The 26,045-nt window shown below is 41.3% G+C and overlaps 1 protein-coding gene across 1 annotated transcript in view; it reads right to left on the reverse strand.

Annotated features, from left to right (window-relative positions):
- SCD5 (stearoyl-CoA desaturase 5) overlaps positions 1-26,045 on the reverse strand; it is a 172,328-nt gene that overhangs the window by 43,444 nt on the left and 102,839 nt on the right. The window contains exon 3 of the mRNA XM_024574878.4: positions 7,865-8,070. Coding sequence (XP_024430646.1) covers positions 7,865-8,070 — 206 coding nt within the window. The remainder of the gene's footprint in view (positions 1-7,864; positions 8,071-26,045) is intronic.

The raw sequence follows: 26,045 nt of genomic DNA on the forward strand, positions 1-26,045 counted from the left end.
ACTCTTCAGAAATGAAGGTAAAATAAAGACCTTCAGACAAACAAAGCTGAGGATTTATTGCCAATAAACCTGTGCTACAAGAAATGTTTAAAGAAAGTTCTTCCATATCAAATGGAAATTAGGATACACACACACACACACGATAGAGGCTAGAAATGAAATATAAAGGCACATGTTAAATAAATGCATTATTTGAAGGACTGTTTATTCCAAGAAAATATTAGAAGCTCTACATGTTCTAGAAAGAGCCATGAATTGATAACATCTGAATATTAGTGATAATGATTATCTACTTGTACCAAAATGTCTCTTATAAAAATCTAACCTCGTTTTGACTTCTACATGTTATTTAAATTTTACATTAAAACCAGCTAAGATTTTATCTCAGCTTTGGTAATAAAGTAGTATTTTACTAGTAAAAGAATAATTTAGCGCAAACATATGCTGTTCTTTCCTGACATGGTTAATCAAGGTCATGGGGAGCCAGAATATTTAGATTCAAGTCCAAAATCCAGGGGCCACCATGTACATGACAGAGTATTGAGAGGAGCAGAGATAATGTGTGTAGAGGCATAATGGAAGTACATAGTAGGCAGTTAACAAATGGCAGCTATTATTGGCTACTGAAGTATATCAAAGATGCATGAAGATGCCTTTATTGCCATCAATAATGAAGCTAAGACAACACTTTACAAATAGCAGTTCCAGAATCCATTGACACCTGTTGATTAATATGTCTAATATGCCAGTGAGTGAAGTATTCAGGTTCCAGACACTTAAGAAACTGTCTCCTCATCCTGCCAGGGGAATTTTGCACATAGAAATAGATTGTCAATGTGGGGAGAGAAAAATGACTGCTAATGCAGTTGGTGTGCTCGCTCACACACACACACACACACGCACACAAGTTCTCCCAAAGTCCTACTTAGAAAAGTACCTCTTATAGAGGCAAACACATTACATTTTGACTTGGAAAATTTTTAAAAAGTCAAGACAAGCTGTTGAATTTTTTGCCACAATGGTTTCTCCCCTGCTCAGATTTTTAACCATTAAAATGGGGAAACTTGGGTGTTGATGCTGCAACCTCAGTACTGAATCATCCCTGTCTTGTGTTCCAGAGTATAATTCAGCTGTTTGGCTATAGCAATTAGAGTCTGTTTAGAAAGGCCAAAGGTTTAATAACAGCAGTTAAAGGATGTTTTACCTCTTCCATATTTGTTGACTTTCAACAAAAAGGATCTAATTAAATGGAGTTCGCACTGCTTTAGTTGATTTTTATCATGTCTTTGGAACTTAGAGATTCATAACTTTAATCTCTGACAATGGCATACAGGGATAAATTCATTAAAGGAAAAAAGTATTTCATTCCCAAAATTTTTATGGAGCCAGCATAAGATGTAACAGTTTGAGGTGAGGGCAGGGTGGGAGAGAAGATTCTGGGGCTCCAGTTGTTAGCCAAAGGTAGATTACCCCTCAAAAATTGAAGAGAAGACTCAAGGAGAGGGAATATTTACATACACAAGGGACCTATGAAAAGAGTCAGTCAGAGCACCTTGAAGTGAGGGGAGAATACCAGAAGACAAAAAACCTTCTTCTTCCTGCCAAAAAAAAAAAAAAAAAAAAAAAAAGCCTAGCAATAGGCTAAATGGCTTTTGTTCTCTAATGAAGCTGGGCAAGAAAAAGAACATCTTGGCACTGAGAACGTGGTGTGACAGATGAGGGAAAATGTCTCCATGCACAGAGAAGGCACAAAGGGAGGAACAAAGCCCTCAGGCAGGTGAGGACACAAAGGCTGTGGGAACAGAAAGAGGCAAATGGACAAGAGGGAGTGACCAAAACCAGAGTCGTGAGACAGGGACTGAGAGACAGGTGAGATGGAATGGGGAGCTGCAAAGGTAGGGGGCAGATGCATGGTGGGGCTTCCTCCCTGACATTTCCAAACCCAAACAGGGGAGCTCCAGAAGGAAAGAACAGGTACCTCCAGAATCTGGTCTTGTTCACTGTCTAATCCCCAGCACCTAGAACAAGGCCTGGTATGCAGTGAGTGTTCAAAACACAGGTGAATGAAAAGTGATACATGCAGAAACGAGAAGGAAGCTGAATCCCCTGAGAAAGACCACGTGCCTCATGGACTTCATGACTCACCTGTGAGTTGGCAGAGAGGGTACCAAACAGCTGGGCTCTCTTACAGCATGGCACAGTGACACTCACTTTGGGGCCAGTTTGGTTTTGCTGTTGCAGGACCATCAATTGCAGGACCATCAAGGACCCAAGTGAAACTGGCAGTGGTTGCAACAGTAACTGATGAGCAAGGTAGTGGCAGAGGCCTATTGTGCTTAAAAGGCCCTGCTTCCATGTCTGTCCCCAAATCTCACCCACATTTAGATATTTGAATGTCTCATATACAAGGCCTCTCCTTTGGTGATTGTTTCGAAGTCAATATTTAGACAAGAATCATTCCATTAACTTAGCAACATGTTTGGTAGGACCCACAGGAAAATGGACTCAAAACATAGATATTCCCAAAAACCCAACATAGAAGACTGATCAAAGAGGGTGGCTCAAGGGAGACAGAGTTAGGCTGCTTGTAGATTCCCAGTGACTCACCCCACTTCCCAGGGGATAGCCCAAGTGGAGGACAAAGCCAGGAAAAGTGTGTAGAGAAATGAAGAGTCAGTGTTAGACTTGTCTGCCTGCTCAGCCCTGGCTATATAACGGTCACCAATAGAGAAACATACCTAGAGCTTAGACAGACAGGAGTGATACAATGTCATAAAGAGAAAGGCATCACAGAGATGTCATGCTCATTCTTTAAAAAAAAAAAAAGACTAATGATAACAGATGAGAGGACAAATGGAGATGAAATGGGCCTTAAAAAGATTCTAGTTGTTCAAGTGCCTTCCTGGAGTGGCAAGATTTCATACATTTTCATCTCTTCCCAGGGCACCAAAACAGAAGGATTGCGCTCTTCTGAATAATTCCATCCATCTTCTCTTGGCTTATCCCATCACCACAGTGATGAGGCAAGGACCTGTTTGTACGTGTCTGCACTACACTAGCACCCTCCTCAATGACTTCAGAAATACACGTGGCAGGGTCTACAAGCCACTTCTAAAGGAATTTCTTATGTAAAACAAGAATGAATGGGATAAGCAAAGCATTAGGAAAAATAGACTCTAGATCTTATTTCATTCTGTAGTCTCAGAAAGAAGATTGAGATTCCAGTTTCTGCTGACTAAAGGGAGGAAGAGAGGCTGCTCAGTCGCTTCACAAAAATGTTCCAAGACTGACAAACATGTGACGGCCAATCGTTTTGCCAAATGCAAAGCAACTGAGGAGCTCTGGTAGAGACTACTAATTGCTTAACCGGTATCTATTCACCCCTCCTTCCACAGAAATAAAACCAGGATTTTACTCCAGTGAGCAATGTATTTACCAAGAGACTACACTTCCCAGTTTCCTTTGAGTACAGATAAGGTCAGTGAGGGGTAAGTGGAGAGGCTATGTGTCTTCTGGGAAAGCTCCTTAGAGGTGAATGGCTCAACTGAGTGGTGTTACCCCACCCCCACCTTCCTTCTGGTTGGAGCATTAGTGGTCACCTTGAACAATAAAATGAAAGAATGAAAGGCACAAGCTAAGCATGGTGGAGCAGAAAGACAAAAGAACCCTGTCCCCTACTGAACGTGTGCTGACACTGGATCACCTCAGGTCTTTCATATCGGAGAGAGATAAACTTCCGCCTTGTATAAGCCAAACAAAATTCCTAACTGACAGACCCACTGTCAACCTTCTGAGTGGTTCCCTTCTGGGATCACCCCCAAAGCTGGCAGGGCCCAGGCCAAGATCAGAGGTGGAGACCTACCCTGCGAGGGAAAGCCAGGCCCTTGCAGGAACAGGACCTGGGGCAGGGGTTCAAGTTGCCAGGATCTACACACAATACCACTAGTTTCTCTCCCTCTCACTGCCTAATCCCTGTCTCCATCATTCACAGCTTGACAGTAGAGCAAAACTTGAAGTAGTCTAGTTAACTACTGGTAAAATTATCTTTTGGAGGAAAAGTCTGGAACTATAGCTTGAACTGTGCTGTTTTCCTTTTACCCTTAATACCACAGTCTCCTCTCTTTGTGGGACTGTATAATGAAAAGTTGATCAAGCCTGGCTCTCTGGCAAGCCTCTCTTTGGTGAGTTGGCATTAGGATGGCTAAGCACAAGTTTACCGATCAACTGCAATACTAATGCTGATGTACTGAACGAAAGAGGAGTCTCTAAATCTTTGGTCTCGGTCACTTACACATTTGCGTATTTGAGGAAACTATCCATGTGGCACTTAGCTGGATGTGTCTGCACCGACACTGCACCTGAGAGGGAGGTGGAATCAGTTGCAAACCCCGGCTGTCATCATCGGACCAGGGACTGTTGCCCACAGACAGCCATGTGGGAACAGTTGGGAACTCTATAAGGTGTGCCACTGAAATGACTCACGACTGGGCCCCGAACGAGTGGGGTACCTTTCTCTGTTACTTGTGAAGGCCCCAACTCAGCCTAGAGTAGCAAAGACTGAGACCTGATGTGGCAGTGCCACTGATAATGGGACCCAACCTCCAGCTCACACCCCTAAGCACAAGGACTCATCCCTTGAGGAATCTGTCTCCTCCCCATGGCCTGATGGGCAGGACCAGTGAAGCTGGCATCACGAACATGAAAATACCCAAGCCATCTCTGCGTATCTTGGAAGCACTTTTCCTTCAGTTCAGTGATTCTCGGTCTGATTTAGATTATGGATCTCAGTGTTCTCTAGGCTGGATAATCACCAAAGGACATGAGTGTTCACCCACACTTCAGAGAACTGGCCTTTCAAACAGCCAGATATAATTAAAAGACCATCGAGCAAATAAATAACCTTGCTACAGATGAATGTTTTTGTACCCCCCAAATTCATATATTGAAACCTAATCCCCAATTCAGTGGTATTAAGAGGTGGGGCCATTAGGAGGAGATTAGGACATGAGGGTGGAACCATCATGGATGGGGTTGGTGCCCTTATAAATGAGACTCCAGGGAAGCAATGAGAAAAAAGAGACCCCAGAGGGCTCCCCTGACTCTTCTGTCAGGTGAGGACACAATGAGAAGACAAGTGCCTATGAACCAGGAAGACAGCTCTCATCAGACACCGAATCTAACAACATCTTGATCTTGGACATCCCAGCCTCCAGAACTTTAAGAAATAAATGTTTGTTTCTAAGCCACCCAGTCTATGGTATTTTTGTTATACCAGACCAGAGAGATCAGGACAGTGATCTCCAACTTTCTAGATAGAAAGATTTTGTTTATTAGTTTCCCTGTAGGAAAACTGATTTGTAAGGTCCTTCCTAGCTCTCAAGTTCATGGCTTTATACAGTTCTATGAAATGAAAAACATACATATCCTTTCCCCAATCCTCATCGAACTTCTTCTCATCTTTCAGGTCTTGGCTGAGAAGCTAGTTCATTCCATAGGCCTTCCCTCCCCCTCCCGGCCTGCTGTATGTGCTGGACTACCCAATTTAAAGATGTATCCTCAGCGCTGATTCTTAGCAGGAACTCAACGACACATATGAAACAATGATATGAGTGGATGGTTTCTGATAGCTACCACCTCCTTTGGTCACTGGATTGGTGATGGAAGATATTCTCAGATAACTATTCAGGAAACATGACGTAATAGTCTTTGTTCTTCTGTCTGAATTTAGACACAGTCTTTGGACATATGTACCATGAGTACCAACCTAGTGAATAAGATTACAGTATCACATTTTTTTCAGGGAAAAGGTAAAAAAAACCCCTCCATTTTTATGGTCAGAGAAACCCAGATTAGTATACTCAGCTCAGTTCTCATTAAAAAAATTGAAGATCCTTTGTCTTCTTACCTGAGCTCTTCAAATTAATCTAAGGTCTGCTTGTCCCAAAGCATTACTAATTGTATAGCAACATCATTTATATCACAAAATTGGAAGTGACTTAAATAAACTATGACACTCAACTTGTGAACTCATGCAGCTTTTGACATTGTGCTTACGATATACTCTGAAGTTAAATGGTGAGACATAAATTATATATGCAGTGTGACTGCCATCATGTAAAATACATCACAAAGAAGCATAAAATATAGAAAGATATACTTCAGAATATTAATAATGGCTGTGTATATATGTTAGGATTGTGGATGATTTTCTTTCCATGTTTCGGAATTTTGCAGATTTTCTCAGGGTGAAAAACCAAAATCAATGAATCATTTAGTTGTTAATTGAAAACATCTTGTTATTTTCTGCTATAAAACTTTTGGCTATTGATACTGGGTGTGTCCACTTGAAAGAGCTGGACTGCGGAGCAGAGAGAAGACCTTGTGGTGCAATCAAAATGGGGGATGGAAAGGCATGGAGTCTCCTGGAATAGCGACTGCCTGTGTAATAATCGTCACTGGTCTTAGCTCTCACTATGTGCCAAGCAGTTCCCACACACTTTTTTTTTAACATCCTCATAAACACTGTGGGAGTTAGGTACAGGTGTTACTACCATTCATAGCTGAAACGGAGTCTTAGATTGGTCAGCTCTTTTGCCAGTAGGAGGAGTAGTCACAGAGTTTGACCCTGGGCAGTCTGTCTCCATGGTCCACCATCTTCTCACTCTGCCCTGCTTCCCCCTCCTGTCTAAAGGCAGAGGCTGAGGGGAAATGAGCGTATTTCTAAGCCACACTTCCTTTCATGTAAGAATCTCTAATATGCAAGGTTGTGGGTTCAATTGCTTGTCAGGGCACATACAAGAAGGAACCAACAAGTAAGTGGAACAACAAAATGATGTTTCGATCTCTCTCTCTCTCTCGAGATCAATTTTTTTAAAAAAGAAAAAGATTGGGCTTTGTGTCAGACAAAGGCACAATCTCCATGTCCATTTTTAGGTGATTCTATAGGCACAATTCTATACAAGTCCTCAAATGACTCCTGCTTGTCAGTGGACATGGTCTCTAGTAGCCACTTGTTCACCACGTTGTCTCAAGGCTCTAACCAAAGGGTGATCTATAAATTGTCCCTCTTTGGGACAATATGCTCAGCTTTGAATATAAAACATAAATCCATTGCTTTGGGGCAAGAAGCCCACTTATAAATGCTCTCGAGGTGACCAACTTCGCAGACCCAGACCAACATGGATACAGTCCATGCCAGTGTCCTAGTTAAAAGGTAAAGAATGGTTGCTGTCTACTTGCCAGCACAATTACAGGCATTCTTTCTCCATGTGCTTGTTGAAAGTAGATTGACCCAGCAAACAACTGGATATGCCCTGCTGACATCATTAGTGCACATAGCACTTTGAGGCTCTCTATTACACGGTCACATTCTCTCTGTACAGAAACCTACTGGTGTAACATTTCTAGAAGTGTGTGTGTGTGTGGGGGGGGGGGGAGGGAGACTTCACTATGAGAAAATTCCAGGAAAACAGACGGATACCTGGAAAGAGTCCTGTCCAGTTGGAGTCCAGTGTTTCACTAAAACACAGCATCTCCCCCTGCCCTCCCTGCCACCTCAGGGAAACACAAGTGGGGGAGTGGGGAACTACAGAAACAGATTCTGTGAAATGAGCTAAGTAGATTGCTCTGAAGGAAATGACACTGGGCTTAAAGGAAATCCATTTCAAATTAAAAACAAATGTGTGAGCAGGGAAAACTTAATGAACAAAAGGAAATGAATAAAGACAGAACTCCTAATAAGAAGACTGAATCATCGAGAAAGTGCAGTGAGGATAACTACTTGGGGATATAATTGTGTCCATTGTGCTCTGTGCCTCTTGGTCCTGTTCCCTGAGGGACAGCTCTGTGGTATCTGTTCACTTACTTTCTCTGGAATCGGACCACAGGATCAGCCAGGAGGTCAGTGACGTCCAGCTTTCTCCCCTTCTCGATGACATCCCGATGCTTCCGAACAAACAGCCACCCAATGTGGGAGAAGAAGAAGCCCCGGCGGGCATTGTGGGGGTCAGCGTCAGTCTCTGAGTACTTGTGGTGGACTCGGTGGTCCCTGGACCACTCGAAGATGTCATTCTGCAGAGAGATTGCAGACTCTAAGTAAATAGACAAAGCTCCCTGGCACTTTCTTGAACGTATCTTAGCCTCCCCCTGCCCACCCCCATCCTCACCACTGACTTCTACTTTGCTCCCATTGTCAACCTCAAGGTCAATCCCTGGGGCTGGTCTGGGGAGGTATTCATAAAAATAAGAGTAAATCCTTACTTAATAGGGATCTTAGCTTGTGTTTAGGATGTGTCCCCTGCAGAAGGTTCAGTCTTGTTGAGTGAACTAGGGGGGAAACCTAAAAGAAAAGTTCTGGAGGAGGCTACTGAAGTCTTCTGGGAGATCATTCATATCAAAAAAAGAGAGATCCAGTGTCAGGATGAAGTCTTGGTTGTGGAAGGAGAGGGCAACCTTGAGTATGACAAGGTGTTGGTTCTTGGCGTGCATCTCTCTGCCCTCAAACCCACTCTTAAACAACCTTGATGTCCAACTTAATGGAGGCCAGGAAGCCAGTAAGGAAAACCCGAAAGAGTGACTTCACTAAATCTCTGCCAAATACTGAGGAACAATTAATATTGTCTGAGGACTGCTCTAACAGTGTGCCACAGAAAGGGAGGGGAGGTGACTTTGGCTCCTTGAAGAATCTCATGTATTGGGCCATATCCACCAAGTGAAGCAGCAGCAATGCCCGAGGGGCCGGCAACACTTGCTAGACACCAAGAGAGGCTCTGCTGCTCAAAGAAGGAGACTCACCCAGAGTCCAGCAGATTCTGACAAACTCACAGAAAGGGTGAGGCTCAGGCACACGTGGGGGACACACCCTGTTGACCTTCTTGTGATGGGACAGAGGAAGGTGTCAGGGGGCTGGAGGTCTTGTGTAAGCCACCAGGGGCCAGACCAATGGCAGGTAGGCTGGTATTATTAATGAAACCTTACCTACAGCCATGGGCCAGTGAAATCTAGAGACTTCCCATTTGGGTTTAGTTTTATTTTTGAAACTTTGAGTAGGCAAATTAGGTTGGAAGTAACTCCTTTTGACTGGAAAATTAACCTGAAAATAAAAATAACTTTATATATATATATATATATATATATATATATATATATATATATATATATATATATAAGCCCTCTTTTGAAAAAAGTGATATTTGATACCAAGAGTACTTCGTTGTGTTTTTATTAAGAATCTGCAATTTCACAGATATTGGATTCATCCTGCTGATGAGAAGAAAGGGAACTATTTTACTCTCAAAGTTCTAACAATTCTTTTAATCAAAATGGGTTCATTGGGTTTTGGTTTCTCTGGCATACCCAGTGCTACCAGAAGACTACTCAACCTGTGCATCCTAAACACCACTGAAAACCTAAAATATTTTTTAAAGATTTTATTTATTTATAGAAAGGGGAAAGGGAGGGAGAAAGAGAGGAAGCGAAACATTGATGTGTGAGACAAACATGGGTAAGTTCCCTTCCCTAAGCCCCCAACCGAGGACCCAGCTCACAACCCAGGCATGACTAGGTATCAAACCTGTGGCCTTTTGCTTTTAGGGACAATGCCCAACCCACTGAGCCACACCAGTCAGGCTGAAAACTTTTAAATTTGCTTAACCCTTGGGTAATGGGTCAGAGAGAGGAGAGGTAGAAAGACCTTAAGAAATGTATGCTCAGCTTAAATATAAAAGAGAAAATAGGTGTTTAGCAGTGTGTTTAAGGCAAAAATCATAGTCTGGCTTACTGTGATAAGAAAAAAGTATTTGGATTTTATACGTATTTAAACACAGTGGGCTGAAAAAGTGAATGCATTTATTATTTACAATCTCAGAATATATAGTTGGAAAGGAATTTTAAAAGTCAGTCAAGATCACAGCAGCCCAGAATAATTTACTCCTTTTGCATTAGTTTATTGCTTTTGTTGCAATGCTCATCTGAACATAGGAAGAAAGAGAACACTCTTACCAGTTCACAGATGGCAAAATTAAGGCTTATTAGACATCCACATAAGTTCACCTACTAAGTGCAAACAGTAATGGAACAAAATGGCATTTCTTTATTCCTTAGTTCATGCTCCTTTCAATGAGCTGTTTCCAAATGTGGTGGTCAGGAGGTGGGAGTCTTAAAAAAACTCTCATTTTTTCTTGTTAAAAGATTATGTTGATCCTTTAATTTATCACAATGCAATTTTATAACTCTAAATGGTGAGTTCCAGAGGGCTAGAAACATTCTCTCAAAATTAAGCATAACGATGACAACAACAACAAAAGAATGATGATGAAGACAAGATGGAACAGAGAAATTTATTTACTTTAATTCCTCTTACCTGGGTGCATTCCTGAAAGAAGCCACTTTGACTGCAACAGTGGAAAGAAGCAAGGGATTTTGGCCACACTCCAAATAATCGAGCACAAAATCAAGCCAAAAATATTCTTAAGATTTTAATACTTTGTTGCTTTGTTTTTAACTCTAAAGCCAAGTCCAGTGAAAAATTGGCTCAAAGAACAAGATATAAGCCAACAATGGGGCAGAGAGGGAACAAGACTCATATGTTCACCCAGGGGCCTTTTTCTTCCAACTGATCTGCATTTTGCTTCTATCCTGGAGTGACTGGGGGTGGGAGTGATCTGTGAACAGCATTTGTGTCTGATGAAAAGCTGTGTGTACCTAAGTGTGTCTGGTATAGTCAATATGTGCCGAAGGGAGAGCTGAGGGCTGACGAGGAGGGAGAGATGACTAACCAAACCTCAGGGGGTGAGGAGTGAGAGGAAACAGCCTGCCACAGCCCCAGTAATATCCTAGTAATCTCTCTTCCTTCCAGTGTTTACATTGCACTGATTACTCTAGTCTGGAACTCTGTGTACCACTCCATCATCTCTGCTTCACAGAAAAGAAAAAAAAGTGAGGCACAAAGAGATGGTGAACTTCCATCAATGAAGTTCCTCAAGTATGTGGATTCTGTCCGTTCATGCCCTGTGTGCACATCTGGATAGTGGCCATGATGTGGAACTCAGCAGCAACTCCTGAAACCTATGGACTCACATATTCTAACAAGTCACTTAACAAATGAGTCAATTTGCAACTTTGAGTTTATATTTAATGGTAGGTTCTGGTAGGTCACAGTCTTAATACACAACCCCATTACTTTCAAAAGTGGACATTCACCATGTTTACTGATTATTCCTGACAAAGAATTGGAATGGTGAATGGAGCTACCTTAGTTCTAAGAGCTCTGGGTATGACTGAGGCACAGGCAGGTAGGGGAGCAGAAGAGGAAGAGAACAAGATTAGGAGTGTATAGGTGGTAGGTTTTATTATATGAGGAGTCATACCATGTTCTACTTTGTGCTATCCAAGAGAAATATAATACAAGTCACATATGTAATAAATTTTTTTCTAGTAGCAATGTTTAAAAAGTGAAAAGAGACAGTTTAAATATTCTTTACTTAGCATAATATATTCAAAATGTCATTTCAATATGATTAACATAAATTATAAATGAGATATTTTACTTTATATATTTGTACCAATTCTTCAAAACTGGGTGTATTTTATAATTCTAGCAGAACTCAATGTGGACTAGCCACATTGCAAGTGCTCAGTAGTCAGCCACATGTGGTTAGTGACTACCATAACCCATGACATATACTGTTCTTTATGTGTTATACTTAAAAATTTTTTTAAATAAAATAAATTTTAAAAATTTAAATTTTAAAAATTCAATGTTGCTTTTTAAAAGTTTTTAAAATTTAATGTTTACCTGTGAGTGTGAAATTGACACAAACCAGGTAAAGGGCCAATGGGCTGCACATATCAAAAGTGTTAAAATTGTTCATATGTAAAACTTAACAATTCGTTTTCTTTATCTTAAGGACATTTATTTTAAGATAAGTTAAGATAAAAGGAATTTACCTTAAGGAAATAATCATGGTGTGTGCAAAGAATTAACCACAAGGATGTTCACTGCAGTGAAAGCATGGAAGAGCCCTGGATTTCCACATAACGGAAATGACTGAGTACCTGGGACACACTAATTCATTCAATACTACGTGTGTGTTTACTTAGAAAGCTTCTGGGGAGAAATATTACGAAAAAAGTCTTAGGGTTACTTCAGGGGAGTGAGACTTAGAGGTAGGACCTGAGGAGAAATACTTTTACATTTTATCTTATACTCTGAAATTTTTAACAAGAGCATCTGTTGGTTTTGCATTAAAGAACTAGTCTATAAAAAAAGGATACTATAGTATTGACATGGAGAGATGACAGGAAAAATAGTTAAGTGAAAAGTAGTTTTTAAAATAGTAGGTATAATATGAACCCATTGTTAATAAAAATTTGTATTTGGGCATAGGAAAAATAAAGGAAGTATGTAAGTAAACCTGTTTACAGTGATTCTCTCTAGAAAGTGGGATAGTGGGTGATTTTTAAGTTTTTCTTTTAGTTTGTGCTATTAAAATTTTTACAATAAACAAGTTTTTCATTTGTAAGATGGGGAAACAACATTTTTTTTTAAGTTTCTATTCTCTTGAATCAACACAATTCAGCTTTCACTATCAGCCCCACATTAGGAAAAACTATGAAAAAGTAAGATTCATTTAGTATCAAGTTACCATATTTTTTGGACCGTAAGACACACCTAGGTTTTAGAGGAGGAAAACTGGAAAAAAATTTTGAAGCAAAAAATGTGGTAAGATATTTAATAACATAAATAACATAATATTTCACCAATGTAAATGTAAGCTACATTCTGACTATAAGACGCACCCCCATTTTCCTCCCAAATTTGGGGGGGTGCATCTTATAGTCTGAAAAATACAGTATATATCTTTATATCACCCATTAGCACTAAATCAGCCAATCACACCTAAACCTGTGTGACAATGTCCTTACTTAAACCACCCTGTGTCTTGTACCTTTATTACTTCACTCACCATCATAGAAATATCCCTAAACAGGGTCCCTGCTGAGACTGTAGGAATGGGAATGGATTATATGGTGATTTTTCTCCATATGCACAGTCTTTGAGCATTATCTAGGACTTGAGCAAAGGTAATCAATCTTATAAATTCCACTGAAGCAGATTATAAAGCCACCATCTCCATCAGTACTTCTCCCCAACTTCCTCTTATGAGCAGAAGGAATTCGTGAATCTAGTCCTCTAAATGGTCAGAGGGGAAACTGTCTTTTAAAGGCCACATAATTTCCTAGTTAGCAAGATGAAGGCCAAAATGTAAACAGTATTTAGTTGGTGCCGTTCAACAGATCTGAGACCAGAGTTCATCGGCTTTCCTCCAAGCCTAGCTGCAAACAGCTGTTTGCTTCTGACCACACAGAAAGCTGCTTGCTCTCTTCCCTGACCCAATTGTTGTTGCTGCTTCAGGTTCCAGAAGGGGGAGTTTGCCAGGTGGCTCAAAACATAGCCAAAGGGTGAGAAAGGTGAAGGGATTAAACAACAGCATCAACAACAACAACAACAACTCATAGACACAGACAACAGTATGGTGATTACCAGAGGGAAAGGCAGGTGGGAGAGGTAGAAGAAGGTAAAGGGCCAATAAACGGTGATGGAAGGAGACTTGACTTTAAGTGGTAAACACAGTACAATTTATCAGATGATGTATTATAGAATTGTACATCTGAAACCTGTATAATTTTATTAACCAATGTCACCCCAGTAAATTCAACAAATTAAATAAAATAAAATAATATGACAAATCAGGGTAAAAGAGAAAAAAAAAACACAGCCAAAGGGAATTTCATTTGTATTCATAATACACCTTTGTTTCCAATCAATAGTGAAAAAGAAACTAGGAGCACCAACGACAGACATGTCAGCTTGAACAGGTCGGTTTTAGAGTAGAATGTCTGTGTCCCGTGAGTGAATGGCATCCTGTCTGGGAAGAGCCATTCCATCAAGGGGGTCAAAGAGAGAAAGACATTGCTGTCTCTACTCTCCAGGGACCTTACAAAGTTTGGAATAGAGTTTATCTGAGTCTCTGAGGACTGAATATAACCTCCTGCAGTTCAGATGCCAACATTGTACTATTCAAATAGTGAAGAACATTCGGTGCTTTCCCCATTGTTCATACTAGGTCAGCACTGATTTCCCCCCACATAACACTGACAATCCATAAGAAGAACCCGGAAAGTCCCCAAAGGACCTGGCAGCAGTCTTCAGCACATGGCAAACTGTGGCTTCCAGAGAACAAGTCCCCACATGCTGCCCAGCCTTCACGTGGCTCATAGCCTAGGGAGTTTTAGAAGCTAGGTAAGTGTTAAAAAAACTAGATTTAGTGGTTTAAAAAGTGTTTGCTGCCAGACTGGTGTGGCTCATTTGGCTGGAGTGTTGTCCCATATGCCAAAAGGTCGTGGGTTCGATTCCCAGTCAGGGCACATACCTAGGTTGCAGGTTCAATCCCCAGTTAGGAGCCTATAAAAGGCAACCAATAGATGTTTTTCTCACGCATTGGTGTTTCTCGCTTTCTCCCCTACTTCCTCTCTCTAAAAGCAATGAAAAAATGTCGTCGGGTGACAATAAAAAAAAGTGTTTGCTGACATTTAAAAATTGCAAAAAAGGAAAGGGATGTTTCATATTCTCTTTTATTAAATGTCTTACAATGAGAATGTATTTGAATAAAACTTTTATTCAAATTAAAACACATTTTTAACACACATTTTAAAAATGGCTTGAGTAGTCCTCTTGGTAGACAAGTTGGCCTTCTGTGAATCTTGACAATTTGGGTTTTGGAGGGTTTTTTTGGTCAGTGATATGACCATTGTTCCAGTCTCCTCAGCTAGATCTCCTTCACTTGATAAGTCAAAATTTCAGGGAAGAAAAGGCCTAGAAAACAATGACAGCCCAGTAGCAATGTACACACCTTGCTCCCAGATCTTGGTTTTTAAATAGCATTCCCCCTGGTTTTTAAAAAGAGTCAGGACTCTGGTGAAATGGCGGATACCAGGATTAGGACAGGAAAAACACAAGAGGAACTGGATATACTTTGTTGTGCCAGAAAATAAGTAATTGCTCTAAAAACTATGGCAACAAGTCAAAAGGACAGAGGAGCCCATTTGTATTGCCTTTCACTTAACAAACTGGGGTAATTTGATTAATAATTTGGGGCATTAAGATAAACAAGAGTTATGGACTAAGATCTATTTAATAAATAAAAATCTAGGTTCCACACAAGAAAGAGGCATAGGTAGAAACCCTTTGCTTCCTCGCAAAACCAAAAGGAGGATAACAACCAATCTAAAATCAATATACAACCAGAAGCACCAGAAAATCAAACTGCATGGAACTCTGACAACCAAGGAATTAAAGAAAAAATCAATCAGAACAACCAGACCAGTAAGGTGGTGGAACATGAGGGCCAGCGGCAGAGAAAAACCTCGGCAAGGTGGCAGAACGGGTGGGTGGGGCTGGCTGCAGCAAGGCTGTGGGCTGCATGGGAGGGGCTGACTTAAGGGGAAACTGAGACTCAGAGTTGATACTGCGGTTGCTACGGTGGGAGAAACTCCCAGTCTCACAGGAGAGTCCGTTCGAAAGTATGCTAGTGAGGATGAGCAGAGAAGCAGCTCTACTCCCTCTCTGGCCCCTCCCCCACAGGCAGAGCCACATCAGCAGCAAGGAGGGTTGCCCTGCCCAGGTGAATACCTAAGACCCCGCCCCCTTACAACCTAACAGGTGCATCAAACAAATAAATATGGCCCAAATGAAAGAACAGAGCAAAACTTCAGAAGGAGAGCTAAGCAGTGAGGAGATTGCCAACCTATCTGATGGAGAATTTAAAGCCCGAGTAATCAAAATGCTCACAGAACTGATTGAGCTTGGTCGAAAAGTGAAAAAATAAATGAAAGATACCCAAAATGAAATAAAGCAGAATATTCAGGGAACCAACAGTGACAGGAAGGAAAGCAGGACTCAAAGCAATGATTTGGAACAAAAGGAAGAAATAAACATCCAACCAGAACAGAATGGAGAAACAAGAATTCAAAAAAGTGAAGAGAGTCTTACGAACCTCTAGGACAACCTGAAACATCCCAATATCCGAATTATAGGGGTGCCAGAAGGAGAAGAACAGCAGCAAGAAGTTGAAAATTTATTTGAACAAATAACGAAGGAAAACTTCCCCAATCTCGAGAAGAAAATAGACTTTCAGGAAGTCCAGGAAGCCCAGAGAGTCCCAAAGAAGTTGGACCCAAAGAGGAACACACCAAGGCACATCATCATTAAGCTACCAAAGATTAAAGATAAGGAGAGAATCCTAAAAGAAGCAAGAGGAAAGGAGAGAGTTACCTACAAAGGGGTGCCCATAAGACTGTCAGCTGATTTCTCAAAAGAAACTTTGTAGGCAAGAAGAGGCTGGAAAGAAGTATTCAAAGTCCTGAAAGGAAAGGACCTACATCTAAGATTACTCTATCCAGCAAAGCTTTCATTTAGAATGGAAGGGCAGATAAAGTGCTTCCCAGATAAGGTCAAGTTAAAGGAGTTCATCATCACCAAGCCATTATTATATGAAATGTTAAAGGGACTTATCTAAGAAAAAGAAGATAAAAAAATATGAACAGTAAAATGACAACAAACTCACAACTATCAACAAATGAACCAACTATCAACAACTAAGCAAACAACTAGAACAGGAACAGAATCAGAGAAATGAACATCACATCACATGGAGGGATTTCAGTGGGGAGGGGGAAGGGAGGAATAGGGGGGGAAAGGTACAGGGAAGAAGCAGCATAATTAGTAGGCATGAAATAGACGGGGAGAGATAACAAATGGTATAGGAAACAGAGGACTCAAAGAACTTATATGTACAACCCATGGACATGAACTAAGAGGGGTGGATGCTGGAGGGTTGAAGGAGCAGGGCAGAGGGGGGATAAAGGGAGAAAAAATTGGGAAAACTGTAATAGCATAATCAATAAAAATACTTAAAATCAGGAAAAAAAAAGAATCTATGAGCCCTTAGTTAATACATACATACATACATACATACATACATACATACATATGTGAAATACCAATCAACAAATGTAGAAAATTGTCCTGGCTGGTGTGGCTCAGTGGATAGAGTGATGGCCTGTGAATCAAAGGGTTGCCAGTTTGATTCCCAGTCAGGGCACATGCCTCAGCTGCAGGCCAGGTCCCCATGAGGGACATGTACGGGGCAACCACACATTAATGTTTCCTTCCCTCTCTTTCTCCTTCCCTTCCACTCTCTAAAAATAAATAAATAAAATCTTTTTTAAGAATCTAGAAGAAATTTTATAGTTAGAAAATCATCATTTAGCAGGTGTCATGGCAGTAACTGATTCAAGCAAGAATTACCAATGTATGCTAAAACTACTGGGTAAAAGGTTAATGAAGAAAAATATTTACATTGGCTCACAGTATCTCAGCATAAATTACTCATTAATTTCGAGGGGGAATGTTGTAATCTTACACTGAGAAACCAGATAGACACCTCTTTAAATGAGTGATCAAAGTTCATAGCACCAATAATATCACAAAGTAATAATCATGTGCCTCTTGTTTTAGGCTCAGGACACAAGACCATTAATGTAGCATTCTTGCCCAAAATGTGCAATCTGTGTAGTTATGAAGAAATGTGAACAAACCAAAAATGAGGAGCATTCTACAAAATAAGTGGTCTGTAATTTCAAAAATGTCAATGTCATAAAATCAATGAAAGATTGGCAAACTATTTCAGATGAAACAACAATAAAGAGACATTATAAATGGTGATGTAGGATCCTGGACTAGGCTCCTGGCTAAGGTATTGTATCAACATTAAATTTTCTGATTTGGTACATGTACTGTGTTTATGTAAAATGTCTTTCCTATCAGAAAATACACACTGGAGTATTTAGGGATGAAGAGGCATGGTATTTATAACTTACACTCAGATGATTCAGAAAAAATAACAGGAGAATGTATACACATATGAAGAGAAAAAGAGAATAAAAAAGCAAATGAGGCAATATATTAACAATTAGTGAATTTGAATGAAGGTATACAAGAGTTCTTCATGGTATTTTTGCAACATTTTATAAGTTTGAAATTATTTAAAAATAAAGAGTTAGAACTAGGAAGAAAAACATCAAGGGCATCTTTCTTGAAACATCTCAGATTTTCCCTTTCCACTTTTCTTGTTCAGGCTTTTATCAGTTGACATGGATTCCTATCATCGCCTTGTAAAGTCTCCTGCCTCTAGTCCTTTCCCACTCTGCGATACATTTAGCATACTGAGACTATACTCCCCAAATACCTGTCATTCTCTTGCTTATTATCTGAAAACTTCTCCAGTATTACTTTTCTCATCAAGTCTAAACACTACTTCTTGGCAAAGAGCTTCAACTGGCCTATCATCCTTATCTTTCCCACTTTATTCTTTAATTTGACAAATATTTCCTGACTGTACATATGTGCTAGGAGATAAGGAACAGGACAATCAAGGTTATATCCCCAAGGAATTTATATTTTATGGAGACCAACATAAAGTAAATGAAGTTAACATCATTTCAGATGGGGGTTGATGCAAATGAGTATGTGGAATAACAAGGGAGACAATGAGCAAGGCAAGGCCTTTCTAATCAGGTTAAGAAAAGTCAGGCAGGAGTGAGGGAGGACGAAGGGCATTGTCTCAAGTAGAGGGACAGACTTGACAGAGTCCAGGAACTAAGAGAAGTCCAGCATGTTCGGTGCATGGAGCCAGGGCAAGAGTGGCTCAAGATGAAGTGGTATAATAAGTATGTCAGGTCTTAGTCCCTGGTGGTTTCTGGTACAGAATTTCAAAAAACATTGGAATTTCCCGAGTGATAGGATTGTCTTTATTTTGCTAATGAGGCCCCTAGATAGCCTCAGGATCCTGGCTGGTCACTAGAAAAATCAACCATGTAATTAGAGAGTTGGCACCTTGGGAGGGCAAGGGGAACGGAGACTGAGGTCAATCACATGACCAGTGATTTAATCAATCACACCTGTGCAGTGAAAACTCTGGACACTGATTGTTGGAGGAGCTTCCTGGCTGATGAGCACACTGATGCTCAGGGAGGAGGGCCACCCTGACTCCCCGGAGAGGGAAAGGAAGCTCTGCATGAGGGATCCTCTCACACCCTGTCCGATGTGTTGGTCCTGATCTGTATCCTTTATAATAAAACTATAATAGGAAGTATAACTTTCTTGAGTTCTGTGAGTTGTTCTTCCAAATTACCAAACCTGAAGGAACTGTGGGAACCTCTAAATTTATACCCGGTCAGTACAAGGTACAGGTGGCACAGAGACCCTACTGTAGCTGGCATCTGCCGCAGGGGCAGTCACATAAGGGCAGGACGCACAGAGGCTTTAACTTGTGGGATCTGACACTCGTTTGAGTGGTTAGGGTCAGAACTGTAAGGGTGCCCACTTGGGGTGGAAACTGCACTGGTGAGCAAAAGCCTGATCCTGCAGGGCCTTCTAGGCCACAATAAAAAGGCTAGATTTCATTCCAAATGCAACATTAAGCCACTGAAAGATTTTTTATTCTTGTCGAACAGTGCTTTAATTTTCAGTAAGCTCTGTCTGGCTGCAGTATGGAAAGAGGCAAGTGTTGAAGGAGGAAGACCAGTTTATGAGGCTTGTGCAGTAATCTCGGCAAGAAATGATCATGGCTTGGATTTGAGGATGGCAGAGATGAGAAGTGTGCAGGTTCAAGGTATAGTTTAGCAGTAGAAATGACTGGCAGAAAGATTGGATGAAGGATGATTAGGAAAATTGACAGATTCAACACAGATTTCCAGTGGGGAAAATTAGGAGAGAAGTAGTTTCAGGGGACAGGGGAGAGTCACAATTTCAGCCTTGGGCACATTGATTTTGAGAAGCGTGAGAGACATCTAGTGAGAGAGTAGTGCAGGTACCTGGATTTGCAACACACTACACCCCATCAGTATCCTTCTTCATTCATTTAGACTGATTCTGTACGATGTAGGGACCTGTACAGTATGTCATAGCCATTCCTCTCTCTACAACTGTGTTCAAGTGTTTCCCTCCTTCTTCCTTTTTACCTTTCAAGTTTCAACTAAAAACCCTCCTTCTGCATTAGGCTTTATCCTCATACCATATTCACATCTCTGCAGCCACAAGAGTCAGTATGAAGCTTTTGAGCAATTTAACTCCAGACTGTCTTATGAAGGGTCCTTACTTATTACACCTAAGTCTAACCAGATCTATCAGATTGTGAGTTCCTCATGACAAGGGCCATTTCTTATACATCTCCTGTGTTCCTCACAAGTGGTTTATTCACCTTTACATACAAAGAGAATTAACCAGCAGATTTACACAAAAAACTATACAAGAGTCAATAGGCCCTGACTAGTGTGGCTCAGTGAGTTGGCTGATGTCCTACAAACCAAAAGTGGCAGGTTCAATACCCAGTTAGGGCACGTGCCTGGGTTGTGGGCCAGGTCCCTGGTTGGGGGCGTGCGAGATGCAACCAATTGATGTTTCTTTCCCTCTCTTTCTCCCTCCCTTCATCTCTCTCTAAAAATAAATAAATAGCCCTGGCTGATGTAGCTCAGTTGCTTGGGTGCTGTCCAGTACAGCAAAGGGTCACCACTTCCATTCCAGTCAGGATACATACCTGGGTTGTGGGCCCAGCCCCCAGTTGGGGCATGTGTGAGAGGCAGCCAATAGATGTTTCTCTCTCACATTGATGTTTTTCTCTCTCTTTCTCCCTCACCTCCCCTCTCTCTAAAAATAAATAAATTAATAAAATAACTTAAAAAATAAAAACAAATAAAATCTTTTAAAAAACAGTCAATAGAAGATGAAAATAATCAGATGTGTCTGCCTTTTATATGTTTTTAAAAGCAAGACTACAAATTTCAGACTTTGGTCAAGGTGGAGGCGTAGGTAAACATGCCTCACCTTCTTGCACAAATATAGCAAAAAATACAACTAGAGTACAAAGCAAATATCACCCAGAATTGTCAGAAAATCAAGCTGTGTAGAAGTCCAACAACCAAAGATTTAAAGAAGCCACATTCATCCAGAAGGGTAGGAGGGGCAGGGACGTGAAGAGGTGTAGAGAAGTGCAGAGGTGCCAAGAAGGGAACCATCAGTCTGACATCCAGGTGTGGCAGATAAAAATTGGGAGGAATACCTCGGGACGAGGGATGTCAGCCCCAGACCAGAGCACCTAACCCACAGTTCCAGAACCAGGAAGATAAGTCCTAATAAGTTCTGTCTGTAAAAACCACTGGGGATGGGAGTGGGGGAAGAAACTGCGGGATTCTCAAGAGACTCCTCTTAAAGGGCCCATAATAGACTTAAGACTCACGCAGACCCACTCCCTCTGGGATTCGCCACAAGGGTAACAGCTGGAAGGGCACGAGTGGCATATGGGTAGAAAGTGAAGTGACCAGTAACAGGGAGGGTGCCAGCAGACAGCTTCCTACCAGGCAAAACTCCAGCGGCCAGGCTGTGGCATTGTCCTCTCCCTGAGCCCTCCCCCACACACAGCCACAGAGCAGTGACAAAGATTGCCCCACCCTGGCAATTACCTAAAGCTCCACACCACAGAACTTACAGGTGCACATTTCTACAATAGGTCATGCTACTAAGACAGGGAGTCAAAGAAGCTCTACCTAATACACAGAAACATACACAGGGAAGCTACCAAAATGAAGAGACAAAGAAACATAACCCAAATGAAAGAACAAAACAAAACTCCAGAAAAAGAACTAAACAAAATGGAGATAAGCAACCTATCGCATGCACAGTTCAAAACATTGGTTATCAGGATGCTCCAGAAACTCCTTGGGTACTTCAACAGCATAAAAAAATCCAGGCAGAACTGAAGGTTACATTAAGTGAAACAAAGAAAAATATACAGCGAACCAACAGTGGAGGGGATGAAGCTGAGAATCAAATCAATGATTTGAAACATCAGGATGGAAAAAGCATTGAATCAGAACAGCAGGAAGAAAAAAGAATTCAAAAAAATGAGGATAGGCTGAGGAACCTCTGGGACAACTTTAAATGTTTAAAGATCTGAATCATAAGGAGAAAAAGAGAAGAAGAGAAAAAGCAAGAAATTGAAAACTTATTTGAAGAAATGATGAAACCCTAATTTGTTGAAGGAAATAGACATACAAGTCCAGGAAGCACAGAGTCCCAAACAAGATAGACTCAAAGAGGACCATACCAAGACACATCATAATTAAAATGCTGAAGGTTAAAGATAAAGAGAGTATCTTAAAAGCAGCAAGAGAAAAGCATAGTGTTACTTCCAAAGGAGTTCCCATAAGACTATCAGCTGATTTCTCAAAAGAAACCTTACAGGCAAGAAGGGGCTGGCAAAGAAGTATTCCAAGTCATGAAAGGCAAGGACCTACATCCAAGATTACTCTATCCAGCAAAGCTATCATTTAGAATGGAACGGCAGATAAAGTGCTTCTCAGATAGGGTAAAACTAAAGGAGTTCATCATTACCAAGCCATTATTATATGAAATGTTAAAGGGACTTATCTAAGAAAAAGAAGATCAAAATGATGAACAGTAAAATGGCAACAAATTAACATCTATCAATAACTGAATCCAAATAACAAACTAAGCAAACAAGCAGAACAGGAACAGAATCATAGGAATGGAGATCATTTGGAGGGTTACCAATTAGGAGGGGGAAGGAGGAGAATGGGGGAAAGGCGCGGGGATTATGAAGCACAAATTGGTAGGCATAAAATAGACAAGAGGATGTTAAGAATAGTATAGGTATGGAGTAGCCAAAGAACTTATATGCATGACCCATGGACATGAACTAAGGCAGAAGGTACTGTTAGAAGGAATGGTGGTACTGGGTAGAGAGGAGCGAGGGGGGAAAAAGTGGGACAACTGTAATAGTATAATCAATAAAATATATATTTTTAATACAGACTACAAATTTCCTCCATATATGAAATTCTGTAAACTTTAACATTAATTAAAATGGTTGATTCAATGACTCCCATAGCCATTGTATCTCTGCAGCTTAGTAAAAGCATGTAAAATAGCATCCTTGAATCATTCCTATGACAGGTGCTACTAGGAACTAGACAGAAGGAATGAAAAGCCTGAATAAACAAGGACCTCTGATAAACAAGGACCAGAGATGAAAAACAGCTCAAGCCCTCACAGGTGTGGCTCAGCTGGTTGAGCGCCGACCTGCAAAGTGAAACCTCACTGGTTGCAAGTTTGCTACCTCATTGGGTTGAGTTTGAGAGGGAACCGATTGATAGTTCTCTTCCTCTCTTTCTCCCTCCCTGCCCCTCTTTCTTAAAATAAATAAAATCTTTTAAAAAAGAAAAACAGCTCAAAATCTAATGGGGAGGAGGAGGAAGAGGGGAAGAAGAGGAAAAAGGGGGAGGGAGGAAACTAATGGGAGGCCCCAGTGTATCTGTTAGATCTAGTAGTTTTCTTTAATATCTTCATTAATGACTGGGAACGCAGTGTGCACATTTTGTTAATAACATTGTTGGTTGGTACCAAATTAAGAGTTGCTGCAGACATCTTTGAGAACAGATGTATCTAAAGAGGTTAGAAATATGAATAGGAATTATCACAATGAGGTTTGATTTAGGAAAAATGCAAATGAAGGCAGCTGGGAGAGAAATCATCCAAAATGCACAATAATCAGTGGGCTGGAAAACCTAGAAAGCAGGAACGTAACAGGGTCTGGCAGGAGAGCAATGGGAAAAGAATAAGTGGTGACAACTGCTACCACAGCCCAAACAGTTGGTGGCAGGTACAGGAAGAAATAGCTTGTCAGGGAATCGCACTGCAACACAGGCTCCTTCAACCCCATAAACATATTTGGAGATAATGTGAGAAAATAAAACAAAAATAAGAGCAGGTATTTAGGCCTTAGTTTATTCAGTTGTTAGAAAAGGGATGAGACTTAGCTTCTAAGGTCCCCCAGCTCCAACCTCTGCGCTTCTATGAAAGGAAGAGATTGGCAGGGGAGAGAGCAGGGTGAAAGGGGTGTCCTGTCGGAGTGCTTCTGAAGATCTTTATGAAAAGAAGGCAGAATGAAACACTTAGCTTGAAAATATGTTTCAGAATAGCTTCCAAATTAACAGGACTACATGAGAATTCATCTTAAACAAGGACCTTTCTTTCAATATAGATGTAGAGCCAAATTAACAAACAAAATCTGGTAACTATTTGTTTACAAAAATACTGTCTACTTTATCAAGTATTTCTTTACATAAAAACTCTCTGTGTGCTTTTAAAGTATATACCTTTTTTGTTTACTAACATGTAATCATCTTGAAATGCTAAGGGAATACAACTGTTGTACAAAGTGTAACAGCTGCACAGTTTCTGCCGTGTTTGTGGAGGGTAACATGAGAGACAGACCAGCCCTGTGGGTTGGTGTGTCTGAGTATGGAACTACTTGCTTTTCCCAGGCCACCTCAGGCTATCACCTTCTCATTCATTTGAGGTGATTTCACTCATCTCACCTGCTTTCACTGACCTACATCCACAACAAAGAAGGAAGTAAGGCATTTTAGGAGGCTGGGCCATGTCAATCTCTACCTTAAAAGATATTTTTATTAGCAGGCAGTATAGTTAACCCTGCCAGGTAAACACAGAAAGAAAATGCCAAAATACTGTGAGCCTCCTGCAGCAGCCTCAGGAGAGTTTCTCTCTCCTACCCCTCTCTCTCTGACATATAACCTCCCACCTCCACCCAGTCATCTGTCAGAATCTCCACCGATACTGCCAATCTGGAGTTACAGAGCAGTATGTATAACAAGAATGCTTTAATGAATCCATAAATCACTATTATCATGAGCAGAGAAGCTGCTCAAAGATGGCCAAGCTATTTGTTTTTTCCGCTTGACTTCCAAATGTGCCAGGAGGGCAAAACGCTGTGGAAGGAGACAGTGTGAAGCTTGGCATGCAAGCGATCTTTCAAAACCTCACCAGGAAGACTTCCCAGGGCTTCGAGGTCAGGGCCACTTCTGCTGCTGCCTGTTTACACAGCAGGAGGAACCCAACAACATCCACCCATCCGGGAAAGAGGAAGGCAAACCTGGTTATGCCGAAGAAAGGCTGTACCTCTGAAGTGTAGGCTTGTGGTGGGAAAGGTGGCAGACGCTGAAACAGGATGCCTGAGGTGAGGGCTGGAGATTTGGGAGCCTGCAGCAGTGTTCCGGCTGGCGTTTTGTTCTCCTAACCAAAGTACTACATGCTGCTGCTAACACCCCAGTCATCCTGGACAGCACTGCCTCATGGCCGAGTCTCCCTCCTTGACGTGCACGCCCACAGAGACCCAGCAGTCGGGGCTGCTCTATGAGCCTGAATCTGGCACAAAAATCTCTGGCCTGTCATAATTATTCTGAGGCTTCCTTGTGCCATCAGAATATATTAGGCCACATCATTCCCCTGACTAAACTCTTGCAGTGCTTTCCCAAGGCTTTTTAAACAATACCCAATCTCCTTGCTCTGCCTGACAGCCCTGCACTGGTGTGGTCCCTGTTGCCCTCTCTGGCCTCTTCTGTGACCATCTCCCACGCTCAAGTGGACCAGCCATACTGGCCATTCTTTTCCTTGAACTTACCATCCTTGTTCTCACTTTGCTCTGGCTCCTCCTTCTGTCTGGAATGCTCTTCCCTGGTCTGTTCTCTTCCGCTGGTCTCAGCTCTAATGTCACCTGCTCAGTGAGATCTTCTCTGACTGTCCTCTCTAAAGAAGCTGCCTCTCTCTTACCCTTACTCACATCGCTGTGTTTAAATTCTTCACATTCTTTTGCTTACTTTTTATTTGCTCTCTCTCCCCCTGCAATATACGAGTACATATTATGAGGACAGGGAGTGTGTCTGTCTCAGTCTCCAGTGCAGGGAGCAATGTTTAGCCTGTGTGCATTTGCAAAATGAAAGAATATATGCACACTTTCATGCTGGGACAGGCATTAGAGCATGAGTGAGAGGGCGACCTCTGGACTCAAGCCGCCTGCACTTGAATCCCCCTTCTGTCACTTAAATCT

This window comes from Desmodus rotundus, chromosome 4 (assembly GCF_022682495.2).
Source record: "Desmodus rotundus isolate HL8 chromosome 4, HLdesRot8A.1, whole genome shotgun sequence".
In the NCBI taxonomy this organism is placed as follows: Eukaryota; Metazoa; Chordata; class Mammalia; order Chiroptera; family Phyllostomidae; genus Desmodus; species Desmodus rotundus.